This window comes from Hippichthys cyanospilos, chromosome 19, assembly GCF_059441005.1.
Source record: "Hippichthys cyanospilos isolate Australia breed blue-spotted pipefish chromosome 19, RoL_Hcya_1.0, whole genome shotgun sequence".
Lineage (NCBI taxonomy): Eukaryota > Metazoa > Chordata > Actinopteri > Syngnathiformes > Syngnathidae > Hippichthys > Hippichthys cyanospilos.
In genome coordinates this window covers 6,642,487-6,666,884 of record NC_142387.1, presented here as the reverse complement: position 1 = coordinate 6,666,884, position 24,398 = coordinate 6,642,487, and the positions used below count along the sequence as shown (strand labels likewise).

Here is a 24,398-nt window from a genome sequence, read left to right as displayed (position 1 = left end):
CATGGCACGGAATATCAAAAATAATACAATGCATGCCGTCAACACAACTAATGAATGTACTCTCTTTTTTCATGTTATAAGAACAAAATAATAGATGCAAACCAATTGAAATTATTAGCTCATTCATTACTGTTGACAGCTGTACAGCAAACATTTATTTTCTACTGAACTGACAGTGAATAATTTACTCATAACCATTGAATAGTCGAATTCCTGCAAAAAGAAACTATTTTTAAAATAATATTTACATAATCCATTATTATATTCACTACCACCGACTGCGATGTAAGTCAAAAAGAGTTGGAACATGCCCACAGTAGAAATGGAACTTTGATCAAGTTTGAATTTTACCATATTAACGGCACTACAAGGTGCACTTAAAATTCTGTAATTTCCGGAAAAATTGGACATGTGCAATCAATCAATCAAATTTTATTTATATAGCCCTAAATCACCGAAGTCTCAAAGGGCTTCACAGATGAAAAGAGGTCGTACAGTGACATCTTTTCAGTATAAGGTACACAACAGCATCCCCTGTCAAAGCTCCCAGAAGGGGAAGGAAAAACTCAAAAACCCCAATTTGGGGAAAATCAGAAACCTCCAGAAGGGACCACAGGTGGGAGGAGCCCCCTTCCAGGCCCACAGGTTGAAGTGGATGCTGCATGTACCAAACACAGAAACAATATAATGTTGCTATATAATCAGTGGTATTGCATGCATGGAGGTATCCTTTTCAGATCTTTCATACAAATTCCTTCTTCTTTACGTTCACTGTATGGTTTGTTAAATATGGTATTGTACAAGTCTATAAACTACTACATATAAGAGAAAATAAATTTTAATCGGGCTGAATCTAGAACTGAACTGATTATATTTATATATATATATTATATATATATATATATATATATATATATATATATATATATATATATATATGTATATATATATATATATATGTATATATATATATATATATATATATATATATATATATATATATGTATATATATATATATATATATATATATATATATATATATATATATATATATATATATATATATATACAGTTTATCTTTTGCAATTAAAAAAAAAAATAAACACAACATAAAGCAAATCTGAGCAAGGTTCTATTCAAGGACTCTGGTGTGTCTTGTTATCATGCACCAGCATTAGGCAATCATCCGATGGGGTGTTGTGCTAGCCACAGTGTGTAAACAGATTGTCCTCAGGTGGTTTTTAATCAGGCTTAAGAGAAAATTGGTCAGCATGATCGTCAGAAATGGACACGAGGCAAATGAGACTAACCAATTTTCCGCTGCTTGCCTTCTTTATCACCTTCTCTTGTCATTTTGCTCCTTCTCTGTGACATGCATGGCCTGACAAGCTAAATATCTGTGTGTGTGTGTGTGTGTGTGTGTGTGTGTGTGTGTGTGTGTGTGTGTGGGGGGGGGGGGGGGGGGGGGTGTTCTGGCGTGATTGGATGCATGCTCTTCACACAAACTAAACAAATAGGCTGCATTACACTCTTCCTGTCAATCCCATGTTTCCAAATGCCAGCTGCCCCACGCATGAAACCCTGAAAAACGCTTAAGAGTGAGTGTGCATGCTCGACACTCACAGTGCAGCCTTTCACAGTAGTGGCACAAAACTACTCTGACTATATGCGTGGAAGAGGATGAGGCTGTGCAAACAACACAAGTTTGAATAGTAAAATGACTCAAGAGGATGAGAGAAGTTCAGCTGTCCTTGAGAATGTAAATCAGACAAAACCGTTGTGTGGAATGAAGAGGGGGGTGTCTTGCATTATTTTTTTAAAATTCAGTTTATTATGACCGCTATATTATTTATTTAAAAAAACAACAACAAAAACTGGCCATACTGATAGCATTTTATTACCATTGTTATGGCATTGATTGAAACCCTCTCACCGCCCCCCTTAGCACATCAAATCATCTATGAATATAAATTATCTAAGCTGTATATTTTGATAGCAAAACGTTTCAAGTGAAATAAATAGATGCAAGCTTTTAAAGTGTGACTTTGATCATCATTTTTCTGTAGTCCATCAAAAAAATAAAGCATTATTGGGTTGAAGCCACCAGAGGTAACTTCGCAATCCATGTCTGATTCCAAATGCAAAATCAATTGTGAATCATTTTTTTGGAGGGGGGGGGGGTGAGATGGGGTGAGAGTCTTTTGTCTCTCTTCAATCAATAAATGCAAACGTTGAGGGGATTAAAAGTGATTGTCACGGTGTTCCGAGCTGATGTATTATTCAGTTTGGGGGGTAGGGGGCAAGTTGAAAAGCAACAGCTTGAAAAGTTAAAGAAGAGAGGTCACATCCTTTATTGACACCTTTTTTATATTCACCAACTTTGGTGCATGATTTATACAGTGACAAGATAAGGAATGAATGAAGGAATGAAGATGAAAACAATGGAGGGGCATGATGAGGGAATGTATCCGTGTTGCTTGAGTCCTCTCCATTTCCAAGCACATGCGCGTATTTCCCCGACATGGAAATACCGACGTGTATGTTGGTCCAGGTTCTGCTTCCCACAGCAGTCCGTCATTCCAAATCCCAACACCTGCCATTATTTATTCATTGTTATTCCTCCACCAGAAATACACTGTAATTAGATATTGATCATATAGTCAATGTGATGAATTAAACAAAATGCCCCCTAACGTCTTGGGTTGCCATTAATAGTTAAGTCGCTTGCTTTAGCCATGACTCAAATGCGAGATCTCAGAGAGGATTATTTTGTTTTGTTTTGTTTTGCTTTTGTCACATATATTCAGTTTGCCGATCATCATTGTCATCATCATAACCATTTAGAGCAACAACCTCCGTGCAAGTCGAATGCAGTGGTTCTCAACCGTTTTTCGTTTTTTTTTTTTTTTTCAGTCTAGTATTCCCTGACCAGTTCAATGCAATTTTAGATTAAAAAAAAAAAAAAAAAAGACTTAAAATATAGTTTTGAGCCATTCATGTGCTACTTGAGATGTTGGTATCATTCACCACCACAATGGATGCCAGACGTCAAAAACTGATACCAAGTACTTTTAGCTTCATAAAATATTTTATTATTTTAAATCATTTTTTTCTATTGAGTTCTTAACTGCCATAATATTAATAAAGTCCTAGCATGAATTAGAAACAAATAAAGAAAAATAAAGGAATGTGGGGAAGCAGGCTAACCTAAAACTGCAATTAAAAAGACGTAAAATCAATAAACTGTGCTCCAATTTAGTATTAAAAAAGACTAAAGCTACAGATTGTAGCTATAGCATGCCGAGCCAGCAAGTGTGCCTCAGATTGCGTGACTGACTCATGAGAATCCATAATAAATAAATGTAAAGGAGCAACTCTTTGGTTTTGATACAAAATCAATAACGACATAGTCTCTATTTTATCGATACTTGGATGGATCTGCACAGCCCTACTATCTATTTATGATTCATGAAACTCTGGAAATACATTTGTCGCGTTATCTGTTTCGTATTTTATTCAGCAAGTCCATAAAATAGCTCGTATAACATCATCTATTTTATTTCGGGATCGTTTGCACAAAAACTGTGTCAGTAGAAACCAGTGACGCATCATTCCTAAACGTGCAAAATTTCAAGTACCAACCAACATAACGTGTTATTCTAAATCAGGTAATCAGACTAAATTTAATTTTCTGATGTCAACATTAGTTACTTTTGTAGGTGTTAAAATACAGAAGTAACAATACAGGAATACGCACAAATTTTTGCTCCATATACACACCTGCATTCAGACTGCAGGGCATATCTTATTTGAATCTGATTCCTGCCCAAATCAGATTACTGGTCACTGTCCACATTGCTTTTTGCAATCCTCATGATACAACCTGGCTCTGTTCAGATTTGCCAACATTATAGATCCATCTGACAGGTTGATATGGCCACAAGGTCGAAAACTGGGCGTGGTCCAGCACGTGTATACCTTTGTATTATTATTTAACTGTGTACATCAACTTTAAGGAACTTTTTAGTATTTAATTGCTAAACTAAATTAATCGATTGCCTGGGTATTTACTTACCTAAATTAATTGCTTTGACTACATTATTCATTTAGTACCAATGATTTTAGACATAACTTTTGCTAAAGACTGAAAGAACTGAAAGAAATGCAAATTAATACCTGGGATTGAATGGTCTGTCTAGAAAACAAGTTGGTGATAAAAATGTAAAAATATGTCCTCTGCATTAAACGGCACGTATATAAAACTTAAATGCATTTATTTTGCAATTAAACAATTAATCAAAAAGTTACTTCATATTCCAATTAATTTGCTCTTAATTAAAAAAAAGAATATGTACAGCTCCCGTCATGACAAAGAAAGCATTAAATTAGATTTGCAGTTTGAAATGACAGCGAAGGGCCTTCACGTAACCCCATTTGAGAACCGCTGCTCGAATGGGATGCTTGGCATTGCTCGCCCATGTCAAGCTGTGCCCCATTACATTTGCTGTTTTCCCAATCTGACTGGTTTGACTCATACCAGACTTGTGCGTGTCTCCAGTTGTGTGTTCACTACCACATAGTTCCCCCTGTAGACTATCTGTTAAGTGCATCACACAAGTGCACATGAATAACTGATGGTTTCTCTCAATTGCACGCAGTTCGGCCGAATGTCTCGTCCCTAGGTGTCGCTAACCGAAAAGAAGGTAGGCATCTCAGATTATGCAATTATCTTTTTTTATTTTTTATTTTTTTATTTATATACTGTACCTCAGTTTGGTTGTGGAGAAGTAACAAATAAGCTTTTGTAGCTAGGTGCACCTGAATGCAGCGGGTGACCCCATTTAAACCCTAGTATTTATTTCCCAAAGATGCTCACGATAAAACGTGTTGACTCCTCACTGAAGATTTGTCTTTTCATGAGAAGCTCTCTGTTCTAATATGATTTCAGACTGCACGCTAGCTTTCACTACCGGACACACATTGTGCGCGTTCCACTGATTTTAACCCGAGCTTCCTTGAATTATTCGTCCCTTCGGCAGAAGCGGTTTCTCTGTGGTTTTGTGCATATTGACGTCGGGCTCATCTCGGCTTTAATTCATCACGCGGTTGTGATGCGCAGCCATCTCGCAAACAACTAGCGCACAGCTAGCTGCAGCAATTGAGCATATGTGTCAAGGGCTCACGCAGTCCTCTATGGTAGATGCATATTTCCTTTACAGACTGTTTGGTCTGTGACTGAAGCACAATTGGGAGATTGATGCGTTCACTGTGTGAGTGTGTTTCCTCAGCCACGCTCCTGCACACACATTTAGAGTGGAACATTCTTGGCTGGCCTCCAGTGAGGTGGAGGAACGGTTTGTCAGAGGCTAGTTTGTGTCTGGAGAAGCACGCGCGCTCAGGCCCTAGAATCATACAAAATGCTTGTTTATTAAATGAAGCATAAAATAATAATACTTGAATCCTTCGGCATTTGTAACAGATGCTGCTAAATGCGGCCAACCTCACTTGGCAATGCAACTCCTCGTTTGCCAGCGCTATCATTCATCTTTTAACGACCTGCTTTTTGTTTTTCATTATCAAGCTCAGTGCTCCATGTTTGTAACTATCTGACATTACATGTTTATGTTTGATTGCATTATCATGTTGTTTTCTTTATGTTTGATTCTTTTTTTTTTTAATTTGTTCTAGTAGCTCCGCAAGTTGCATTATCCACCACCCCTTCAGTCCACGTTGCAAACCGCAAACGAGGTAGGAATTGCCCCCTGATGAAAACAGACTTCTTGCTTGATAAACTAATGGTATTGTCAGACCCTGAAATGCTAATCTACCGTTAAAGTAATCCTCACCCAAAGCTAATGCTAAAGAAAGTACAATTGCACACTGTTAAAACAACTTTCATTTCATTTATTTATTTATTTGATTCTTTACAGTAATTAAGCAGGACTTTAAAATATAAATGGCCATTTAAGTCACCAATGTTAATTAGCATAACAAACCAAGCCATTTGCTATGAAACCCCTATGTACTTTTACTTACAAAAAATACACATATAAAGGGATACCAAATTTGAGTAGCCATTTTCACCATGTTTAATATGTTTACTATGTTTAATATATTTTTCAATGCACAATCTACACATTAAAAATAAAAATATTAAAAATATTATTAAATATTAAATATTAAAATATAATATAATAATATAATAATAATATTAAAAATATTATTAAAAATATTTTTTTCCTACATGCTGTGGACTAAAAATGACAACACTTAACAACCAATCTCAGCTCAGCTTGCAAACGTCACGATCAAAACCAGAAAACAGCTGACTTGACCTGAGCCTTGAGCAATGTTGCCATTTTTGTTGACAGCGAATGAAGTGGGAGAATGTGTTTTTAAAGGTCTTAATTGTGCATTGAAAAATAATCATAATAATCATACAATTATAGACACAATATTGATGTTCTGCTACTGAAAAAGGCTACACATAGTTCGAATCCCTTTTTTTTATTCCTTTAAATATATAAGTAAGAAATCAGCAAATTGTTTGGTAGCAAATGCCCTTCCTTGGTTTGTTACGCAAACTAACATTGTCGCCTTTTTGCCAATTCATATTTTGAGGTTGATCCAATTTAAGTTACAGTTTCATCTCCCTTCCAAAAAATAGTAATCCTGGGTTGAAAAATTATTTACTTACAAATAATTATAGAAAAATGATAAATAGGGCTATACAAATGTTGTATTCCTTTTTTTTAATTCCTTTGAATAATATAAGTAGTAGCAAATCAGCAAAGTGTTCTGTTGCAAACGCCTTGCTTGCTTCGTTAGGCTATCATTGTAGACATAAACGTCAATACAATTTAAATTGTGGTTTTAGCCCCACCCCAATGAATAAATAAATAATAGGCTCAACCAACTCTAAATTATAGCAACAATGTTAGTTACCATTACAAAACAAGCAAGTTTTTTGCTTGAAAAGAATTTGCTGATTTGATTCTACTTATGTTAGCAAAAGGGATAAACATGTTAAAAAGGCATACTAGACGTACGCAGACATTTTCAGCAGTAAAAAAGCAATATCTTTAAAAACACATTTTGCCACTTGCTGACGAGTTAAATTGACATCACGTGATCAGGGCTGAAGTCACACCCAATCACGGCTCAGTTTGCACATCACATAACCAATCCAGAAAATTGATCATTTAACCTGAGCTTTAAACGCATGTGTTGTTGTTTTCAGTCAACAACAAGAGGAAAAATGTCTTTTTAAAGATTTTAGGAATACATGAAACATAATCATCAAGTTAATTATAGACATTACATTTTTGCTGCTGAAACAATTGTAGTATCCTTTTACATTAGGAGCAATACAAATGAGTTTTATAAACTTATATTTTATGACAGCAAATTTTACAACTTTACAACAAATATGTTTTTTCAATGTGCCCTATTTTATCGGCTATTGGGCTCTTTAAAACTTTTCTTTAAAAAAAATCAAAAATACAGTCAATAGCGCAACTTATATATGGATGTCGAATTGAAGTTGGATAAAGTGACTTATTTTCAATGCACATTATACCCCAATGTGTCTTATAGTCCGAAAAATCTGATGTGCTCTATTTACAACCCCAGACTTTTTCTGCAAAATTTAGCTTGTTCGTCTTGTGAACAAAACCATGCGAAAGAAGGAGTAATACTTCAATCTTATGCCGTACAATTTTGTGCAGTGGACTACACGGTTGCTCCTTTATTGTCAAGCCTTGTCAGGTTGTTAGTAAGTGGACAGGGAGAATTGACCTCAATACTCATTCTTAATAACCACAATCCCTTGCACAAAAAGCCCCAATCTCGCCCTTCCCTCTCCGGGTTTTCCTTCCAAGTGGTTGCCGATTGGGAGGCTTAAGAGTTCACATCTGTCTCAACTGTGACACATGGTGTCAGTGGTCATTCAGCCTGCTAGTCTTATTGCTATGAGCGCTTGAATTGCGGATCCAAACCTGCCCGTCCTGCACCCTTCAGGGCAGGGATGATAGGAAGTAGAAATGATTGCGGCATGAGGTTTTACAGTCCGAGGAACAGCAATGTAACGTGACGTTGCACAGAGTAGAAGCCCGTGAAACCTTAGCGGTGAATTATTTTGCTTGCCCAAAGGCTCAAAGTTTTTAATGAACGTAGGACCTCATTTGCCATTATTTTATCTTTGGCCTTATGGGAAAAAAATGGACTGTATTTGGAAATAGTTTCTCAAACCTACACCGATTTTGCAGAATCTATAATAGCGCAACAGAGTGAGATGATGTGACAAGATCAGTTCTTATTTTGTGTATAACATGAGGGACAACTCTTTTTGGTTGCTGACTAAGCTAAATGGACACAGAGGCATGTACGCCTTTAAATTTATTCAATCCAAGACATTGGCTAACAAAAGGTCAAACAATGGCTGGTCCTAAATTAATTAAGACTTAAAGTATTCAGTTACTTTAGTTAATTAAGTGCTAAAGTCATCAATCATTTCAAAAATCTCAAGTCATTAATTAATTTAGAACTTTTGTAACAAATCGATTTGCAATGGATTAAAATTCAGTTCCAATTGATTACTTTAGGTAATTCAGAGTTAACTGAAAGTAATCGGTAAGTCTATAGGGTAATTTAGTACTAAAATCAATCACATGTTTGCTTTTGTACTTTAGTATGTAATGTAATTGATTAGTTTAGTATTTAAGTACCTAAAGTAATTTAGGAAGTAATTTAACTTTACTACTTATTTTAATACATTAATTGATTACTTTAGTACCTAAAGTAATTTAGGAAGTCATTTAACTTTACTACTTATTTTAATACATCAATTGATTACTTTAGTTCTTAATTACTTAAGTACCAGCCTTTCTAGGACCTACATTTAGCCATACACTTGGAAAAACTTAAAAAGTATGTTTTTAGGATTGAATGAGTTAAAAGAAACACATTGCATCAATCTTATTTTCACCGATGAATGGTGATGGACATCAAAGATCCATTTTGATGTCAGTGAATGCATTAAATCATTTGCTGCCATTGACATCTATGTAAATTCTGGCTGCAGTAAGTCCTGACTAATTTGAGTGCCTGAGTTAACCCTTTCAATACTGATTATTTTTTTCTGAAAAAGATCAAACGTATGGCATATATAACTTTTTATAAGTCTAAGATAATTGGAAAATGAGTCAAAAAAAAATGTCCACCATTTCCACCAAGAAATACCAATGCAACTTTAAATCCCATAAACCACAAAGCTTGTCCAAATAACATGCCAGAGAAGTGAAAATTATCACCAAACACCTGAAATACATAGTAATCAGTGTAATATATACTAACACACATACATAGCGCATGATATCAGTATATTTCCACAGTACTAGATGTTTAATTGATGAGAAATTGTACAACGCGACCTACCTTGTTGGCAGTTGGCCCAGCACTGTTTTGTTGTGTATGGAAAAGTTTCTAAATGTCACTCAAATCTGCAGATAGGTGTCTAATAAACTGCTGGGATGGCATTTCAAATTATTGCTACTATTCCCATACCTACTGTGATTTTTGGAAAAGCTGTTGGACACATTGTCCCAATAGGAGTGAAAGGGTTAAATCAGCTAGCCTCACCATTTAGCATGTAGTAGTCTAGCATATATTAGCTAGTAGCCCTTAAGTGCTGCTTTTATGCTGGCATAATTGACATAAATAACACTTTGAAACTCAAACTCTATCATGTTTTAGCAAACCATCCCATTTATCTTGTAGAGCAAAAAATGGGGAGAGATTTGTATAAAATCTGTTTCTAAAGAGGAAAGTGGTGTGCTGCTAACAGTTAAATGTATGTTAAAAAATGCTGCTTGCCAAAAAAGTATAACAGTTGGTCAGTGGAAATGTTATTTGATCCTCATTGTCAATAGTTTTTGACAAAAAAAGAAGCAATTTTACGAGCTTTGTGACTGAATTTCACCAAAAATACTCAATTAGTTAATGTTAGCAAATTAAGTTCAAGGTTTTGAGTGCATTCCAAGCTACCGGCAAAAACAGTTTCATCTCATCCTCTTTCCTATCACTTCAAATCAGAACAAGCACCAAATTGTATTTAGACAGGCCATGTCAAACATGTCCGGTTCCGTTCCCCGGATTCAAATCCCGTCATGTTTTGACCTGTGCTAAAGTGTGTGGTGATTTTAACGTGAGCTTCGCCTCGCCCTGTCTTGTGATGTGTTGTGTAATTATACTAACGCTGTGCTTTGCCATTTCTCAAGCGTGGCTGTGCTCATGCCAGACTAATCATGAAGCCCGCCCTCTCATTATCGCAAAACATCTCTTCCCTTGAGCTGCCGTGTCCATTATCAACCCGGCGTGCCGCGGCGCCAAACTCATGCTAACCCGCCAGAGCAAATGCCACCATTCTATACCACGTTTGTGTCTCCCTTCTCTGCACACATCCGCCCTCTTTGCAAGACTGCGAATGCTTCGGCCACTCCAACCGTTGCAGCTACATCGAGCTGCTTAACACGGTTATTTGCGTGAGCTGTAAGCACAACACTAGGGGGCAGCACTGCCAGCTATGCAAGCTGGGCTTCTATCGCAATGCTTCGGCAGAACTGGATGATGAAAATGTTTGCATAGGTTAGTCCCCCGCTTCCCTTCTTGCTTCTGTGTTCTCCTAAAAAAAAAAAAAAAAAAAAAAACTGTCCTCGCTCTAACTTGAATATCTTCATCCTCCCTTTAGTAACCATCCGTTTTGTTCTCCTAGTCTTCTTCTTTTGCATTTTCAAATCAACCACATTCATTAACATCCTTCGTTAATTTACATGTCTAGAAAAAAAGTAGTGGGAAGTGAGAAGCGATGGATTCTTGGCATAATTTTTGTCAGCTGTGGAGTGAGGGCTCAATGACAAAGCCAGAAAATAAAATCTTGATTTGATTTAACTACGCAATTACAATTATAATCGATTTTAATGGACACATCTGTGATGGGTTTTCACAAAATTAGGGTTTTTCTACAAAAATTAACTTTTTCATGGTGTATTTTCATATTGTAACATTCTAAGTCTAGACAAAGTGTTATAATAGACAAAAGGAATAAAAGTTCAATTAGCAAGGCTAGCTTACCTTTGTGCAGTATTTTGATCGTTATTATGTTTTGTTTTGTTTTCTTCCACATCATGGCACACTCCTGGTACAGTAGAGTGATGAGTAAGTTGGTTGTTCCATGTTAAACTTTGTTGTCACCATCTGGGTGAAATTTCAGATCCCTGGTGTCTTATTTCAATGCTTACCACTTGATGTGAAGTCGATTGTTGTAAAGATCACAGGATTGGACAAAATACCGCACAAAGGTCAATTAGCTCATAAAAACACAGTTGTTCCCCAACTTTTCTCGACTTCTCTGCGATTGGCTGACAACCAGTCCAAGGTGTTCTACTGCCCCAAGACAGCTGTGATAGGCAACAGCAGGCCAGAAACCCTAGTGAGGATAGGTAGTTAAAGAAAATGAACGAATGGATGGATGATTTTTGAAATGACAAATGAACCAAATGCATTCCATTTATTTCCAAGCCCTTGTGGAGAGTCGAGTTTTCAAGGAGCATTAGGTTTTGAAGTCATAATTTGACTTGGCAATGTCGGCTCTCTCCTCTGGGCAAAACCACCTTAAACCCGTTAGATTCTGAGGCATCTTCCATGTAAAGCCGCCTTCGGGTCACCCGACATACCGTATTTTTTTCAATTGGAAATCAGCTCTGTACCTAAGGCTGATCTATAATCCTCTTCTGGTGAAGCCATTCTATTGCTGATCTGGATGCATGTTGAAAAGGGCTGAAACGGGAAAGTAAAACCCCTCTCAACTTCAACCGCCTTCGTCTTGAGAGCATGCCTGAAGGTTTAGTGCGCAAAATCGACAGATTTCGGAAATCATTTATAACTTCTGTCACCTTGACAAAAGCTAGGCAGAGATGAAGGGCCCTGTTTTTGATATATATATATATATATATATATATATATATATATATATATATATATATATATATATATATATATATATATATATATATATATATATATAATACAACAATACTGTACATGTTTTAACTTTCGAGCCTGTTGTTCACATATTAGCAAAACACTACAAAGCAGTTGAGTTCATTTTTAGTTGAAATATTGAAACTATATGATGATGGCTTCATTTCACAATAAAGTGAATCAAATGCAAGTGATATTCAAACAGAAATTAGCATTCTTCATCAGGCAGACTATTTTGTGGTTTAAGAAGTTTGGGGGAATATTAATGAAGGGTGCATTGCTTTTTTTCTCCTTTTTATTATGTGCTCTAAATATAGAGTGGAATGTGAAAATATTTCTTTGTTATGCAATATTACTTTTCATCTATTTTTTGGCTGACAGGGTAAACAAGCTGAGTTTGCTATTGCTTTAAATAGCTGCGTCAATTGTGAACAAAGCTACTGTAATCATAATCTTTCTGTCACACAATTAGTCTTAACAAGGTAACGTAGCTATTTTGTAGTCATAATTGTCAGATACAAGGCATTTTAATCTGGCCGTGACCTTTGCGCAAGTCCTCTGACTTGCCTCAGCTGTTTTTCTTTGCGTAAAATGTGTGAACATATTTCGCATAGTCCCCCATGGCAACCGTTACATTTCCTTGTCTCTCAACGTCCGGAGTGCCAGGTGCATTTGTGAGTCCTAAGGGGTGGTGGGGAGCGGCGACGGTGGGTGGCTGACAGGCTCCGACACTTCCAAGGAAACAAAGAAGTCACAGCGCCAGCCAGACGTGCTACAGTATATGACTTTATGTCAAATATATGAAAAGGCCCTCAGGAGCAGCAGCTGAAACCCATCACGGGACATAAGAGCCGCTGACAATTTACCTTGTCGAATTGTCAAGCTCTGTACGCTGACCCCCACTCCTTGATTTGTCACTTCATTCCTGTTGCCTGGCAATTTGATGGGCGGGGGTCGTTAAAAAGGCCGGAGGTGTCACTTTGAGTGCAGGGGGTTGCAGCTGTAGTGCGAAGCTTGAAGGTCGACACGGTAACGGGCTGGTCAGAAATTCGCTGTCTGTATGTTCTCATGAAGGGACGTGTTTCGGTACAGAATACGTAACCTGGATTACACATCCAAAGATGCACAAAACTGAGGCAGGTTACACCCTGGACTGTTTGCCAGCTAGGCGTCAAGCTTCCAATCAAGGAAATGATTCCAACAAACCCATTTCGATGTGATGTCCTTCCACTCATTCCACTCATCTTGACTTCCATTCTAATGTATCCTAAGTTATAACTATCATTTCTACTCTCCCTTTTCCACTTCTGCATACCTCTGCCTGTTTTGGGAAATGTAATTTGACATATGCATGTGCAATACAGCCAATTTGGTCCATCTGAAATTGGAGTGGAATATATTTGCTCACTGCATGCTGCTGTACATTAAAAAGAAGGATTAGTGCGGCGGTGAGAAGAGATAGGATACTTTAAAACTAAAAAAATCATCCTATTTAGAGGAAAGGGTGATATATTTAAGTCCTGAGATTTAAATTATAAATCATAGATTTGCTCAATAGTATTAATTGAGTGAAAAGGTGTGCATGCACATTGACTTTTTCTCCTAATATTTAGTATTAATTTTATTTGATGGGTTATACACGATGACATATATGAAGTCATTCAATGCCCTTCAAGCTACAAAAACCAAAGTAAAGGAGTTCATTTATAATATAAATACAGTCAATTTTCTTCTAGGGAGGTCTACATCAGGCTGTAAATTTCTAAATTTTGATTCGTTGCCATAACCCTTTGAAAAAAAAAAACAATTGCATATTCTGGTGATTAAGGACACAAATATCCCAAATAAAAACATAAATAAAAAAAACGTTTTATACACCCAAATAAATAATAAATAATACCGGTAATAAAAATAATAATGACAATAATAAATAAATTAATTACTTACCCTTCTTTATTTTAGGTTTTTCCTTCAACAAATTTCCTGAGTACAATCAGTTGTCCACAATAAACCAAAATATGATTGAAATAAAAAAGAAATGCCAACCTTTGACAAACAAACGAGAAAAATATAAGCAAAGTAGTGGTTTATGAATATTGTCAAATTTGCATATTGTAGGTATTTTGATTTAAAAAGTGCCCCCCCCCCCAAAAAAAAACCCAAAGGCTTCTTATAAGAGTTCTTTTTATGCATAAAATGTGTACTTAATGGGTTGAAGTAAAGTCAAAGTCATTATGTCATGTGCACAGTGTAAAAACAATAGTCAAATTCTTACTTTTGCTGTCCATTTGAATGTCGTAAAAAAGTACCAAAAGTTAAATCAAAACAAAGTTCACTTCCCAGCAAGCGTCTAAAATTGGAAACATTCCAAATCATATACATTATATTCCAGATATATTTGAGTCAGTTTAAAGATGTCTTTCATTATTTAAATAAAAATATTAGTTTGAACTTACAAACTAGTCAAATTAAGACTGCAATTCATTCTCACACATAAATCAACTTCACAATGTTTTCATTCAATATTCCTGTGGAAACGGTAGCTTTTTATTCCAGATGACTAGAACAAATGCTCCAAGTTTCCATCAGTTAAATGTCGTGGAACACTAACTGAGTTCAAGGACTGTTGGGCCATGCTCTCAAGTTGTGCTGGGATGTCAAAGCACGTGCCCTTGTCTCCAGCTTGTGTGTGTTTTTGTTTTTTCAGAGTGTAATTGTAATCCCTTTGGCTCAGTCAGTGATCGCTGTAATGGCACAGGATTTTGTATATGTAAGGAGGGCACTACAGGGCCTAAGTGTCGCGAGTGTCTGCCCGGCTATATGTGGGACGATGGCTGCAAATGTAAGTAGAACCACAACAACCGCCACCTTAAAGGTCCACTCCTTCCCCTTATCCTCTTAACAATTTCTTTATCTTCTTTTTTTTGTTTGACTCCTCATTGGGAGAATATGCATGGAAAACAAGGAGATCTTTACGGCCAAAATCGGAGGCTGGGTGAAAGCAATGGCCTGCATGCTGCTGCTCGCTAATGTGGTTATTCAGCCGTGCAACACGGCAGCAACATGAAAGCTGAGTCAATATTGACGGCTTGACAGGATGCCTGCCATCTGTTTGAGTATCCGTCACCTTTTTGTCAGTCCACAACAGCAGACAATGTCATCCAAAGCTAACAATACCATGTTCAAGTCCTTGTACTCACTGTTTGTTTGAAAGGCTATTTTTTTTTATTTTATCGTACACATGTACTTCCGTTAGTAAGACTAGTGTCTCCAGTTAGCCCTATCTGCTATACGCACCCGATTTTTTTTTTTGATTAAATCAAATGTCTCTTAGTCTCCGACCAAAGTGGATATTTGCCAAATTCTCCTGATCCATGTTCTCACGTAGCAATCATAAACTGAAGTTTTACCTAATCACTTTACTTCCCAGTGAAATTACTGCCACCTAGTGGCTTGGCATGCTTGCAAATGAACAAAAGCGCACTTGAGGATTCATGTAGCAGCAAACCTTTTCAGTAAACAAAGCCATGGGGACAGACATTTTTTACACACGAAGAGGGGAAATATATGTGTTTAAATAGCCCTGATTATGTGCGAACAAGGCCATTACCTTCGTCTACACGTATTGTACCTTCAGAGGTTTTTTTCAAATTATCTCCAGTTTGTCCTATATGTGCCCTGCGTTTTTATTCATTAAAGGTTCATCCAGGTATCAGCTTGCTTATTCTTGCAAGCCAACTACAGTGCTCAAGCAAAGTCGCAGATCCCGGCGACGTTCTTTATGATTAAACAGAATTTGGCAAAACTACTGCCACCTAGTGGCTTGGCAGACTTGTATATGAATACAACCGCAATATGCAGATTAGTGTAGAAGCAATTCGTTTTAATAAACAAAGCTATATGGACGGAAATTTTTTACACATTAAGAATTATTATTAAATTGCCCTGTTTGTGTAGACAAGGGCTAAATACCGAATGGTGGCAGAGATACTTTGAAAAGTTTTCCGTTTTGACCTTCCATTATATCCTCAGCTTCCCAAGCATGGTCAAGTCTCCATTTGTATGCAGACTGAGGAATGCAATTAAATCTGAAATCTCTCACCAAACACATTCCAGTTCCTGGCAGACACGCCTACTTCATCAGTCACCTCTCTAAATATTTTCTCTCATCAAAAGTAAACGCTCCAGATCTTATCATTTACTTCCTGTGTACAGGCAGTCTTGTGCGCCAATGCGATGGGACTGATAGGAGATTAAGTCATAAATTGGGTCTAAAACAAAGACTTTCGGGAAACTCAAAAATGATTAATTTAGAATTAGTCATCACTGTTGGATTACTACGTTATTAACACAGGTATTTGATTAAGAGAAAAAAAATATGTATGTCATAATGGCCCCTGAAATAGTAGGATTATATTACCCTGCATCTTTTAGTAAATCATCAAATACCTAAAACATGTTTTTCTTTCAAAAAAGTCCAGATGTGAAATCCCAGGTACTTAAGAGATTTTATTTTCCATTTAAAAACTTAGTTATATGAGGTTCTAAAAATGTGAAATTAAGCAAGTAGCATTTAAGGACTAAAGTAATCAATTATTTTGGTTAAATAAGTACTAAAATAATCAATGTCTTTGGGTAATTAATTACTGAAGTAATCAGTTAAGTAAGTACTATAATAATCAATTGTTTTAGGTAATTAACTACCAAAGGAAACAAAGTGATTGATTACTAAGCATTTAACTACCTAAAGTGACCAATCACTTTAGGGTCTTAAGTACTACAGCATCTAAATTACTGAAATCGATTACTTTAGGTACTAAAGTACTAAGATAAAATATTACCTCAGGAAGTTAAGTATTAAAGTCATCATTGATGATTACCTTGTTGAATGACAACTTTAGTTTGTAGTTTGGTACATAAATCCTTTACTACCAGCAATTTTTAGACACTCTTTCAACTAAACGCCTGAAAAAAATCGAAAAAGGTATAAATACGTGCCTGAGATTGACTATTTAGACTAGAGCATAAAAGTATGGCTTTGCAAGACAATGAGGTAAATAAAAAAACAATGATAAACTCAATAACATAAAAATGTTATTTTTTAATTCCATTTGACTCTTTTCTTACATACATATTTCGCTTTTTATCTGGCTATATACTGCCGAGATGCATCAGCGTATCCGGAAATGTTTTTTGGTGTCATTTTCCACATATTATATACTTATGTATCCTAATTTGTCAAGTCTGACAGCAGGTTATTTCCACAAAGCTTTTCCTCCGTCTGTCCTTCGAGTGCTTCTAGTGTTATTTAATGTCAAACCAATTTGATGATAGACGCTGAGTTGCTGAGAAAAATGTTCCATATACATTGAATTTGCTCCTGTCAGGTCAGTTTTTCTGATGTTGCACAGCAGGAATCGAAGCTGCTGTGAATATTCTCAAAAGGAGGAGACTTTTGCTAGGAGCAGCAGGGACGAGATAAAAGGTCACAGTCTAATTAAAGGAATCTCCCCTGCGTCCTGATCGTATCTCTGCTGTTTTCTAGGGAACGCCCTCTTTTAATGAATACAGCTCAGTGCCTTTTCTTCTTCCAAAGATTTTCATTTGTCACCAAAAGTGGGGTACACACATACCTGTTTCTAACATCTTGAGCAATTTTTTGAACGTGAGGGTTAGAATCTGAGAAAGTGTGCATACTGATCTGAGAGACAACCTGGAGCCTGCAAACATCTAAAAAACCGAGTAGGAGTAAAAGACGAAATAGAAGGAGCTACCAAGATGAGTTTCCTGTTTGCAAAGAACTACTAGAATTACTTTTGATCAGATGTTCTGGTTTAATCAGGGCACTATCAGTTCTGAGCTTTGTGACCCAAGTCCCAGTGAATCCAGTCCAGCATTTTATTATTTTTTTTTGGCCACTCATAGAGTGGATAGCCTGTCATTTTTTTGGGCTATCCACTTTTGTTTGCTTTCACATTCACGTTTATGTCGATCTGGAAGTAGAAGTACTTCCTTCAAAAGATATGCAAGCTGAGTGTTTCTGGCGGCACGTTTCCAGTGTTACGCAGAAGGTGAGAGCTGCAGAATAGAAAAATAGTCAGCAATCATTGCATGGAGATGCTCAGACTGTAGGTCAATTTCAAAAATATATCGGAATGAAGTGAAAGTTCTTTCTCATCCAGAATGTAGTTTGTATCCTGAATAATTGGCACAACATCTTGGACTGAGCAAAAAAGATTTTACAATGGTGACTACATTGACTTGTTTAGTGCTGTTGAACAGTCAACAAAGTTAGCATTTAGCATTAGCGAAACATAATAACACAAGCACCAGATTGAGTAGCGATACAATAGATTCTCGACATATTTATATTTTATCTTCTGCAAAATTGTAACATCCTTTTTTTTAATCCTACATTTGGCCTTTTTTCAGTATGTATACCCTGCTTAAGATGTATCTCCATCATGCATGAATATAAAAAAAAAATATACACTGATCCAATACTTCTGATTATGTAATGTTAAACTCCTATTAAATGTGGTAATGCAAATGAATTTCATCATCACCTTTGATTAGGGGTCTGTGCGGGAAGCTGGGGCTTAACTCAAAACTCCGAGCCAAGCAGCAGCCGCAAACCAGACGTGGCCGGATAGAAGTCAATATTTCTTTGCGCGCATCCCATCAAAGCCCAATTTAACTCCACCTGGGAAATCGCATGCATCCAGCTGAGAGCCTTGATATTTGTCGTCGTGATATTTATGTCCCATCGAGTTCATAGATTGCTTACCATATTGTTTTCCACTCAGGGAAAAATAGGAGGGAAATGGGTCCAAGTGTCTCCCGTGTTTATCATTGTTTATTTGTCTCTGTTGGTTTATTAGCTTGTGCAGCCTTGCTTTGTTTGCCTGCAGCTTGCTTGACAGCGTGCCTCCGGCGGGAATATAGTGGCCTCGGTGTCCCAGCTCTAAATATACACCAATTTTCAACCTGATGTTCACTTTGTCTAAAGCCGCTGCTGTTTGGAGGTGGGGGGGCTCAAAGGCTTTGAGGAAACTGTGGATTCAGCTAGGTTACACTGGAAATGAACTTATAAGCACAAGGGGGAATTGATGAAGTCAAACAAAAAAAAATGTGAACCCTTGACACTTATTACAACAGAATCAAAACAAATATTTTCATTCAGTTTTCAATTATGGAATTACTTAAAGACAGTCTAATTTTTTGGGGCGGCAGCCTATATGGAGATCTTGTGAGCCAGCGGCTAATTTATGCGAGAAGCTGCGCTGAATGCTAGCACCGGGCACCATGTATTAAAATGTCAGCATAATTACCGTATTTTTCTGAGTACATTTGCTTGAACATTTGTTCTAACTTTTGTTTGAAATGGAGGTCTTCGGAGATCATGTTTTTGGGACGTTCTTTACCCAAGTGACTACTGTTGTGAGATCAGAGCGTGGAAGGTTGCCCTTCGCTGTATCCCCCTCCCACTCGCCAACATCCATGCCATCTTGCTCAAAACAAGTCAAGCCGTCTTTTCCTTTTCATAATGAGTCAAAGTCTGCCGGAAAAATTATCTGTGCTGCCTCATTGTTGACAACAAAGAGCCAATGAGGCGGTGCTTGATGAAAGGGCATTTGTTAATGTTCTATGCAAAACAGATCTAAAATGGGGTCTATAAAATCACATTAAACCTTGTAAATGACATGGTAGTGATTATTTCACATTCAGATTAATGTTATTCAAACACAGATTTGTGGAAAAAATTGATCTGTTTTGAGTTATGCAATAATAAATCGGCCCCCCAAATATGGGGTTGAAAATGAGGGGGAAAAACTTGACTCTTACTCATAGAAATATGGTAAGTCTTTTTTTTCTTAGCGCCCTGAATTGCTAAGTGAATGTGATTTCAGTACAACCTTGTGTGATTTGTATCGGGAGACTGCACTCACGACTGACTCACAGATGTGCAGTTCAAAGGCGACTCAGATCAGTCATTGTCGCAACATGATTACTGGGAACTTTAAAATAAAAGTATACCAAGTCGACATCTATTTTGTCCTATTGAGTACCAATACCAAATTTCATATCGGGTGGATAACTGGACTTATTTCGATACAGTATCAGTCCTCCCAATGGCAGCTGATACTCGCATCAGCGCACTTGAAGCGGTTTTATGATCATCAAGTAAAAATGACAAACTACAATAATAGTAAATTGCAGAGACGGGAAAATCAGGTCCAGAAATGAAAAACCTTGCCACAGTTTGGCTTTAGCCACATGTGCTTTCACTTAAGAGGTAAGTTAATGAGATCATTTGACTGCAAGTTGATTAGAAGCCAAACTGTGGCAAGGTTTTTACTTTCTGGACCTGGATTTCCATTCTCTGGTCAATTATCATTAACTTCATGACATTCTAAGAAAAAATGCCATTTTTGAACCGTATAGTCAGAAAACTTCAGTACTAATGACATAACATATACTGTACCTGGCACACTATTTAGCCGGCTCGTCTTTTGTTTTATCTCTTTTTAATGATCCTGCAATTATACATTTTTAGGATTCATACGGTAAATGGCAAGAAGGAGCTCTAGTTTAAAGTACAGACATTTCTATGAGGATTTATAGCTAATAAGGGAATACTCAATTATTATTTGGCAAGCACTTCTGGTCCAATGGCTGGTCCTTGTGTTTTCAGCCTTTAACCAAGTATTTCAAAACTAATTAACGATGTATCAAGAATTTATGAACTGTTGAGGGTACCCTTATTTTGAAGGTGAATCCAAATGACAAATATTGAGATTCTAAAATGCGATTGTCATCTGTTGGCATTTAATGTGCATTTTATATTCATGTGCGTTGGTTTTTTTCATGGGGGGGGGGGGGGGGGGGGGGGGGGCAGTCATTGTTGTGGTTGAATCAGGAGTTTCACTCATTAAATATGACAAAGTGAGTTTAGAACCGTTCTTTGACATTCAATGTATAAATTGGTACCCTTGCTAATGAGAATCCAACATAGCTCTGCCGTTTGGTTTTGAACTAGATGACATATATTAGGATTTTCATTCTCTCTAATTGGGAATTGCTGTATATGAAAACGATGCAGTGTGATGCTATTTAATCATGGGGCTATTTATTCTTCACTTTGGCCCTCATGTGTCTTAAAAAATATTCTAATGAACTGACTCTTGTTTCTCTCTTACCTTGCCCTTTTCCACAGCTCGGGTATGCGACAACGAGCTCATGCGCTGCCAAAACGGCGGCGTGTGCATCAGCAACGTCCGCTGCAACTGCCCCTCGGCCTACACGGGCCTGCTGTGCGAGAAGCCGCGCTGCGAGTCGGAGCTGGGGGGTTGTCGAGATCCCAGTTCGGGCCAGAATCCCCTGAGGCCTCCGTCCTCCTTCGGGCCGCTGCTGTTTCTTGTGGGCTTGGCACTTCTCTAAAGACACCTGGCGGGAGCGATTAAACCCCCCTTGCACACACACAGCCTTCACCCCACCGACCCATTCCTCTTTCGAATAACCGAAAACCATTCAAGCAGAACAATCATGAGCTTTGTGGACTGTACTGTACCAGCTTCTTCTTTGAGCAGCCTCAGCGGACACTGATGTGAAAAGGAATGTGCCAGATAAGAGTGCTTTGTTTTTCATTCAATATTAAAGAATATATCAAAAAAAAAATTTAAAAAAAATGTATACTTGTAAAAATGCAAGATCATATTGAAATTGAACATAAATGAACGCAATGGACAATGAAAACGCAGAACCCCGCCACACCCAATGGCTCATGCTCATCGCTCCTCTAAGCCATACAGGTGCTTAAGCTCCCTCCAGTTGGAGCGAATAACTGAAGATGACTTCCTCTGTTATTGCCACGGCAACAGCGGCTGCAAGCAATTGACTCGCGCAGGCTGACCGCGGCTGCCCAGACCCCTCTCGGGACGCTCCTGTAAGCTTAACGCTGGCTGGACTGTTGAGGAAGACAAATAAAAGAAATATTTCCCTCGGCCTCTTCAATATAATGTCCACGGGGAGCACAAACGGAGAACAAGAAAGAAATGTGTGCAGACTGCTACTGGTGGCACACAAACTTTCTCCGCCTTCCTCTTCCTTCCCCTCGCCATGTTGCCACTGACCTGTGCTTTTGTGAATGTTGCTCTGTAAAACCCTTGAAGGATTTTTTTTCTTTGTCAAATGTTGGTGATGCACATATGTAAGAATCCTCTGTCCTTCTCTGCTCTCCTATCATAGCTCCTCTAAATAAGTGCAGCAAACTCTCTCAGATTGTTTTCTATTAGTCCCTCCGCTCTCTCTCATCCCGGTCAGAGGATAGTTTTCCACTCTACGGTGGCTAGAAAATCATCAGTGTATTTACAGGTTCTCTTCGAAACTGAGCAAACAAAACAAGTAATGTAGTCCTTTTGTATCTTTGCTGAACTGTGATGAAAAAAAAGGCAACTTTAATGTATCTATATGACACCCAAAACGCAGATTATTTTCATTTTCTACCCCATTCATTTTTATTTATGTTTTTAGTTGTGCGGGTCATTTTCTTTAATGCCGGCAACATGCTGGCATCAAAGAATATCAGTTTACATCCAGTATTAATAAAGTGTATTTCGATCCCACCAAAGGACATTCTAAATGTTATGTTCTCGCGTTAACACTTGAGGATTTAAGTGAATAAAAGCTTAAAAAAAGAAAAGGCATTTATTTAGATGTGTCATTTTTTAAACAAGTTTAATGCCAACTTGAAACTTGCGCTATTCAAGTACAGACTGGAAAAACAATAATAATAAAAAGATACATTCACCCTGTGCAGCCTTTAATAGCTTCTTCTTTTATCTACCATTGGCATACAACCCAGAAACGCGCTTGGCTGCACACAAGAAGAAAAACGACATTGACATTTGAATTACGTTCGCAAGGGTAGATGGATGGCTGGATGGATGATGAGGGGATGGAATTGACAAATTATGGCTGGATGGATGGATGGATGGATGGATGGATGGATGGATGGATGGATGGATGGATGGAGTGATGGATGGATGGACGCATATTGCTAATGGCTGGCTGGCTGGCTGGCTGGCTGGCTGGCTGGATGGATGGATGGATGGATGGATGGATGGATAGATGGATTGATGGATGCTGCTATCGACTGGATGGAATGATAGATGGATGGATGAATATTGGATGTTGCTAATGACTGGAATTTAAAAATTATGGATGGATGGATCGAGGGATGGATGGACTGATGGATGGATGAATGATGGATGGATGGATGATGCTGCTAACAACTGGATGGATGGATGGATGGATGGATGGAGTGATGGATGGATGGACGCATATTGCTAATGGCTGGCTGGATGGATGGATGGATGGATGGATGGATTGATGGATGCTGCTATCGACTGGATGGAATGATAGATGGATGGATGAAAATTGGATATTGCTAATGACTGGATGGATGGATGGATGGATGGATGGATGGATGGATGGATGGATGGATGGATGGATGGATGATGGATGGATGGATGGATGGGTGGATGATGAGGGGATGGAATTTACAAATTATGGATGGATGGATCGAGGGATGGATGAACTGATGGATGGATGAATGATGGCTGGATGGATGGATGGATGGATGGATGGATGGATGGATGGATGGATGGATGGATGGATGGATGGATGATGCTGCTAACAACTGGATGGAATGATAGATGGATGGATGGATATTGCTAATGATTGGATGGACGGATAGGTTCCTTTCTACTCAACAGTTTAGAACAGTTTATTCACTAAAATAAGACCATTGATGAAGAACCCGTTGTTATTTTACAGAATCTGTTGTAACACTTGACATTTCTGTTGTGTCACTTGACACTATTGACATCATTAACTTGACTAATTAAAAAGAATGGAAAAAAATGAAATCTGAGCTAGAACATAGCTGCCCATTTTAATGGGCATTGGAAAAAATGATTCAATCAGCTTTGGCACTATTGCCATGTTTCCATGCCATTTACCTAGAATTCTATCTTGGTAACGATTTGTTTCAGTGGCTTCCGTCGTCAGAGATACAAAATTAAATATTTACAAGCATCGATGGGTCCCAGAGAGCCTGTGCTCAAAGTTTATATAGTGGCTCTTGTCATACACTTGACAGATCATCCATAACTTGAAATACTGAGGTCTCACTCTCACTTTCTCATTTATGCACTCAGATTTGACTGGAAGGATATTCAACACTTTTGGCTGGCAAATTCTTGTGGAACCTTTTCACTGCTTTCAGCAGAGCGCAGTGTGCTGTCCACGACTTATTCAACGCATACACGCTCGCCGACAGACATGCCCGAATTAT

The 24,398-nt window shown here is 37.7% G+C and overlaps 1 protein-coding gene across 9 annotated transcripts in view; it reads left to right on the top strand.

Annotated features, from left to right (window-relative positions):
* ntng1a (netrin g1a) overlaps positions 1–22,750 on the top strand; it is a 177,460-nt gene extending 154,710 nt beyond the window's left edge. For 3 of the 9 annotated variants that reach the window (XM_088401812.1, XM_088401810.1, XM_088401811.1), the window contains 3 exons: positions 10,478–10,645; positions 14,748–14,882; positions 21,258–22,750. In XM_088401812.1, the coding sequence (XP_088257938.1) occupies positions 10,478–10,645; positions 14,748–14,882; positions 21,258–21,481 (527 nt within the window). In that variant the 3' untranslated portion in view covers positions 21,482–22,750. Of the gene's footprint in view, positions 1–4,659; positions 4,705–5,689; positions 5,750–10,477; positions 10,646–14,747; positions 14,883–21,257 lie in introns of all 9 variants that reach the window. The other 6 variants (XM_088401818.1, XM_088401814.1, XM_088401813.1 and 3 more) reach the window with 6 other exon arrangements.
* The last annotated feature ends 1,648 nt before the right edge of the window (positions 22,751–24,398 follow it).